Here is a 6,777-nt window from a genome sequence, read left to right on the forward strand (position 1 = left end):
TAGCTAACAACAGCAATGACATTTTCCATAAAAACCACATTAATCTCTCTACCTTGAATACATATATATACAACTCCCCATGCTTAAAATTCCCTCTTTATATTCCTGGAAAATTTGTACTTGTTCACCAGGGTTCAAATTGACTGTTATTTATTCCATGTAACCTTTCCTTGACCATCCAGCTACTCTCCACCTAAACAAATTAATCATTCCCTCCTTACATTACTGTGCCGGTAGCTACGGACTTTCATTGTTGTACTAATCTCCAGCATTGTAACCTCTTCTTTTTTTTCCCCCATTAATCTATTTTCTCCAGGCGTTAGTGCATTTGTCTGTTTGCTTTTCTTTTTTGAATTCCAAGCATATAATACAGCATTTGTGGATTTAATGTAACTTAATTTCATTATAACCAACACCAATGGAAGCAGAAGTCAAGACATCAGATGATGTATTGCTTTGGGCAAATCAGCTGCAAAACACCTCTTTCAAGTGATGAAAAGCAAAGATGTCTCCTTGAAGACTAAGGTGTGCCTAATCAAATCTACTCTTATGCATGTGAGAGCTGGACAATGAATAAGAAAGACCGAAGAAGAGTTGATGCTTTTGAGCTATTGCTTTTGAGTTGTGGTGTTGGAGAAGAGTGCTAAGAGTACCATGGACTGATAAAAAGATTAACAGATCTGTCCTGGAAGAAGTATAGCCAGAATGCTCCTTGGAAGTGAGAATGGCCAGACTTAGTCTCACCTGCTTTGGTCATATTGTCAGAAGAAACCATTCTCTGGAGAAGGATATCATGCTTGGTAAAGTGGAGGGTCTACCAAGAAGGGGAAGGTCCTCAATGAGGTGGATTTACACTGTGGCTGCAATGATGGGCTCAGATATAGCAAGGATTGTGGGGTTGTTGCAGGACCCAACAGTGTTCCATTCTGCTGTGCACTGGGTTGCTATGAGTCAGAGATGACTCCACACCACCTAACAACAACAACAACAAAATTTCACTAGTAGTGTTAATTCAGTGCCTACTAAGAATTAGACTATCTATTTAAAAATAAATAAATAAATAAAACTCAATGCCATCGAGTGGATTCTGACTTATAGCCACCCCTCCTTGGGTTTCTGAGGCAGTATCTCTATGGAAGTAGGTTGCCCAGTCTTCCTTCCAAGGAGTGGCTGGGTGGCTGGTGGGTATGAACCACCAGCCTTCTGGTTAGCAGTCAAATGCCTTAAGCACTACACCACCAGAGCTCCTAGAAGACAAAAAAGAAGCCTGAGGAAATTCCCTAAAATTCTGTACCTGAAAAATTGCATTAATGATTATAAGAGAGTGTGGTAAAAGATCAGTAACAGTACAATGTGCATATGACAAGCAGAAAGATGTAATAATTACTGCAAAAAAAAAAAAAAGTGGTATTGATGGTGGAAATAAAGAAAGAATTGGATAGGAAAGAGTTAAATCTGACCTTGAAGAAAGGAGAATTTAGATAAAAAGATAGGATAAAGGGAATAATTCTAGGCAGAGAAAATAGGAGTAGAGAGTGGGTCCTAGGAACAGAAATAAAGAGGAAAAAATAAGACAAGAGAAATGAAAACTAATAACTTGCTCAATGACTGTATGAGATTAACGATAGGAAAAGCAAAGAACAAGGTGTACCACTGGGAAAATGATAGTGGCACTGACCAAGAAATAATAATAATAATTCAGAGTATGTAGCTAGTTGCTAGTTTTGAAAAACTAATTATATGCTAGGGAGAGAATTCCTCTAGGACACTACACATGGGAGCCTCAGCTTTTAATGAGAATCTGGAGTAGCTTGAGTCAGGAAGAGGCAGCATGCCAGGGCTGACCTGCCACTAACATTGAACCCAACAGCATTAAGGAATTAGGGCATACGAACTCCTCACAATCCATCAGGCTAAGAAGAGAGAGGGTTTCCATAACTATCGAAGCCAATACAATTACCTGTAAAAATTCCTTCTGAAATAATTTAAATGTATAACTACAATCATCATCAATGGGCCATCTGTAAAATTTTAAATATTGTACAGATTCTGAGAAATTATAATGATTTGATGCAAATTTTAAGGTAAGATTATATCTTTAATAGGGATATAATCCAAGTTTTCTGGTTTATGGAAATCCATTCATTATAAATCCATTCTAAAATTTGTAGTGATTCTATGGCTCTATCATGGTGGCGAACAGATAATCGGGAATAAGAAAGCTGCTATTTAAAAAGCTGATGAGGCAAAGTTGTATGCACTTTTCTTGTATCATTCCTCAAGTAGACATAATAATGCTGAACTTCCTCCCATGTGTTCCAAAGAAATAAATACTAGGAAGTTATTTGACCGTAAGGCAAATATAGTAATGCCTTTGGGTAGAAAAATTATTTTTCTGGCAAAAATCTCCTTGTTTGATCTAAGCATTAGATCCAGAATCTGAAAGCCTGGATTCTAGCCCTGAGCTGATATGTAGCTTTAATTCATTTTCATCGAAGACAACCATTTGTCTGGTAGGTATCATGCTAGATCCTGCAGAAAAAAAAAGATGGAACATGTTTCCTTCCTTCATAAATCTTGTAGCTTAGCTGATGAGACAGATGTACTCACACACACAATGATGATTTAGATTTCAATGCATGCTGTTATGACTAGAATCTGGAATGAGTTTGTAGTAACATAATTTAACCAAGTCTGTGGATACCAAAAAGCCTTTTCTCAGGAAGCAGCACTTAAACTGGCAATGAAGCATGACTGGGACAATGAGTAACAAGACACTAAATTGCAGAGCCCTTGTTTTCCTTTCTGTAAAGCAAGCTAATTTTCAAACTTTTGGTCATTCTGAAATCTTGGTTTCTAACCATTTTAATGCTTTTAGATCAGGCCCAGACAACCTACTGACCTGTTCCAAAACTAACTTTAAGGCAGGAAAGTATAATATGCATGTTGGCCAATTTTGTCATTAATATAGTTGCTTTAAAAATAATAATAATAATAAATTTATCACTACATTCACAATTAGGCTAACTCATCCAAAAATTAAAATACCCAGTTACACTTGATAGACCCTAGCTAGTATGTCACCACTTGCTTTGAAGGCAATCAATTTAGTATGCTCAAATAAAAATTGAATGTGCATAGATATGCACCTCTTTCTGAAAATGCCAACCAACTTGTGTCCAAGTAATCACAAAAAGTTTGTGGCCCTGACCAGCTTTGGTAAAGTAGAACAAACTTAGATTTTTTTTTGTTATTACAATTTCAGATAATTTATTTTTGTTGAACAAATTTAAATCAAGTGTCTGGATGGAAGCAATGAGTTGAAACTATACAAGAATTAGAGAAAGTGATTATTGATGTAGTATTTTAGATTACTTTTCACTGTATCTGAGTGTGTATGTGGAGAAGAGGGGTGTAAAGAGGAGGACAGTTTCTTTTACACCTGCCCATAAAGAGCAAAGGAAACTAAGATCTTGTTATTAATGTTGATACAAACACACATCCACACATATTTCAAAAGAGAAAAGATCATCCTAAAAATTTAGAAATTATATTTTCAATGAAGTCATGAGGAGCTGAATGTCAAGGAGAAAATAGACTAAGATATCAGAGGATTCTATTTTACTACTAGTTTATTGAGTCCCTTGGTGTTACAAACAGTTAAGTGCTCAACTACTAGCTAAAATGTTGGCAATTCAAACCCAGCCAAAGGTGCAACTTATGCTTCTGAAAGGCCCCAGGCTTGAAAACCCTGTGGAGCAGTTCTGCTATTCACACACTAGGTTCTGTGAGTTGGTAAAGCGGCATCTAACAACTACTTTGTTAAGAGCATAGTTTACATCATAAAGTAGTGGTAAATTTTATCATTTTCTTAATACAAGTTTCCCCAGTGGTGCAGTATTTAGAACTTGGCTGCTAATTGTAGAGTCAGCAGTTTAAACCCACCAGCTGTTCCACAGAGAAGATATAGCAATTTGCTTCTGTAAAGATTTACAGCCTTGGAAACCCTGTGGGGCAGTTCCACTATGTCCTATAGAATCCCCATGGGTCAGAATCAACTTGAGGGCAATGGGTTTGGGTTTTTGGTTTAATGGAAGTAAATTTTATCATTTTTAATCTAATGAAAAGGGCATATTTTTTTCTCTTTAGTCAGTTTTATGTGGGAAACTAACTTTATGAATGTTCTAATATTAATTTTATCTTGCATTAAATTCAAATAATTGTATTTTTTAATTATTTCTGGAGCAAATTTGCTCATTTTCTTTCTTTTTGTTTTTAAGCTTTTGGAAACTTACCATAAATACAATTTACTTGCAATTGTATTTCCTTGTACTGTTCTTTCAGCCTTTTGTAACAAAACCTGAAAGCCTCATGGGAAGAGATGAGTGTGTATCTCTTTGCTATAACTAACTAGGCAAAAGTTTGTGCAGATATTTAAAGGTTTTATATGTACCAAGGAAAAGCAGTATATACAGCTAAGAAAGTCTGAGAAGGAAAATGTCAGTAAGCCTGGGAAGAAATGAGCCCTAAGTATTTTCCATGTGCCTGTCATACAAAACTTCTGTAACAAGTGTTCAAGAATAGTACTCCTGGTACATAGCAAGTGTCAAATCAATGAAGGGAGGGAAGGAAGAATACTATGATTTTTTCAGCAGAAAATCCTACAAAGTCATGTAGAAAGAAAACGGTCTCTCTTATTGATACTTTATCTAAATATAGTATCTAAAACACAGTGCCATTGAGCTGATTCTGACTCATAGTGACCCTATAAGGACAGAGTAGAACTGCCTCCTAGGGTTTCCAAAGCTGTAACTCTTTACAGAAGCAGATGGCCTCCTCTTTCTCCTGTGGAGCAGTTGGTGGGTCGAACATTGACCTTTAGGTTATCAGCCCAAAGCTTTCACCACAGTGCCACAAAAGCTCCTTAAACATACTGTAAATGAATCATGTAAATAAAATGAGTATTTTCTCTGGATAGAAAATTGGGGAATTCAGGTAAAAAATAAATAAATAAATAAATGGGTATAATATGCAGAATAACCTTAAGGATCAATTTTCCCTTAAATTATGATGTCCAGAGACAGATTTGAATAAAGTCATTTAAAGATTAGAAAAATCTTCCTATAAATTAAATTGACAAAGGTTTCTTATGACAAAATAAAATCTTTAATAGTAAACTTAGAATTAAGTACACACTTTTTCTCAAAATTTTTACAGAAAAGATAAAATAACTAATGCATAAAAATAGAAATTACATCATTTTCTAAAACAGTGAAAAATGGGACATTGGAAATTGGACACTGTGCATTATCAACCCAACAGAATATTTTACAGTCATAAAAATGTTATAGAATTTGATGGCAAAATGAAACATCTTTCATTAAAAAAAAGTAGTGAATGAACTATATTACGATCTTTTTGGTTTAAAATGTACAAAAATGCATGGACACGGATTGCAGTGAATACAGGAAAAATATTAAGAATTCATTCAAGGGATCACTTTTAAAATTTGTCACTGTTATTATAATATTGTACTTAAAATAAACAAAATTTTGTAACGAACTGCTTCACCTCTATGAAAACTTTTACAAATCTCTTCCCTTTCTGTTGTCATCACGGAAAGCCATGGGGAGAGGAAATGAGACAGATTTTACAGATTTCACCCTCCTCGGCTTCTTCCCGGAGTTTAGACACATCACAGCCCTGGTCTCCATTGTTCTCCTGATCTTCACAGCCGCCTTCACTGGCAACACTCTTCTGATCATGCTCATCTGGTTGGATTCCCGGCTCCACACCCCCATGTACGTTCTGCTCAGTCAGCTTTCCTTAATGGATTTGACTTTGACCTCTAGCATTATCCCCAAAATGGCAGCAAACTTCTTCTCTGGAAGGCGGAATATCTCATTCCTGGCCTGTGGGACCCAGATTTTCTTCTCCCTGAGTGTGGCCATTGCAGAATGCATCCTCATAACTCTCATGTGCTTTGATCGCTATGTGGCCATCTGCAGTCCCCTGCGGTACTCAGTCATCATCAGTCATAGAGTTTGTTTGCAGATGGCTGCCATGTCTTGGGCTGGAGGAGCACTTACTTCCCTGGGTCACACTGTGTTCACTTTGCATTTCCACATCTGCAGCCCCAGAGAGATCCCCCATTTCTTCTGTGAAGTCATGGCTGTCCTTAGGATCGTCTGTGAGGACATCTCAGCCTATGAGAAGGCAGTGGTGGTGACAAGTATCCTTGTTCTGCTGCTGCCCTTATCACTCATCTTGTCATCTTATGCTCTCATCTTCCTTGCCGTTCTCCGAATGAACTCCCCAGAAGGCAGGAACAAGGCTCTGGCAACTTGTTCTTCTCACCTCTGTGTGGTGGGTCTCTATTTTGGTCCAGGGATGTTCATTTACATGAGACCTGGAGCTGCCAAGACACCAAAGCTGAATCAGGGTCTCTTTCTGTTTGGAACCGTTCTCACCCCTCTCCTGAACCCCCTTGCCTACAGTCTCAGGAACAAGGAAGTTCTAAGTGCACTGAAAAAGTTGATGAGGAGGTGTCATTCCTCTAAGTAGAGAGTAGAAGCACCATAGCTGTAGATAATACAGAGATACACACAGAGGGAGAAGTTATCAATTCATAATGAATGTCTGTGGGGACTTAGAAAATTCAATTAATCTCACTGAGTCACATTTTTTTCTTCATATGTAGAAAAAAAAATGTTTAAATCTATTTTTTATCTCCATTCTGGAATTTCACATTAATTGTTTTAGATGACATACTGTAAG

General features: G+C 36.9%; 1 protein-coding gene across 1 annotated transcript; it reads left to right on the top strand.

Annotated features, from left to right (window-relative positions):
* The first annotated feature begins 5,625 nt into the window (after window positions 1-5,625).
* LOC103210938 (olfactory receptor 56-like) lies at window positions 5,626-6,564 on the top strand. The gene has a single exon (XM_007956847.1). It carries the CDS (start codon window positions 5,626-5,628, stop codon window positions 6,562-6,564), a length of 939 nt encoding a protein of 312 aa, XP_007955038.1.
* Window positions 6,565-6,777: the final 213 nt, after the last annotated feature.

Source organism: Orycteropus afer, unplaced genomic scaffold (assembly GCF_000298275.1).
Source record: "Orycteropus afer afer isolate SDZICR_OR568_19922 unplaced genomic scaffold, OryAfe1.0 scaffold00672, whole genome shotgun sequence".
Classification (NCBI taxonomy): domain Eukaryota; kingdom Metazoa; phylum Chordata; class Mammalia; order Tubulidentata; family Orycteropodidae; genus Orycteropus; species Orycteropus afer.

Excerpts from the sequence above, each read along its gene's own strand:
- LOC103210938 (XM_007956847.1), top strand. The coding sequence starts at position 5,626 with ATGGGGAGAGGAAATGAGACAGATTTTACAGATTTCACCCTCCTCGGC.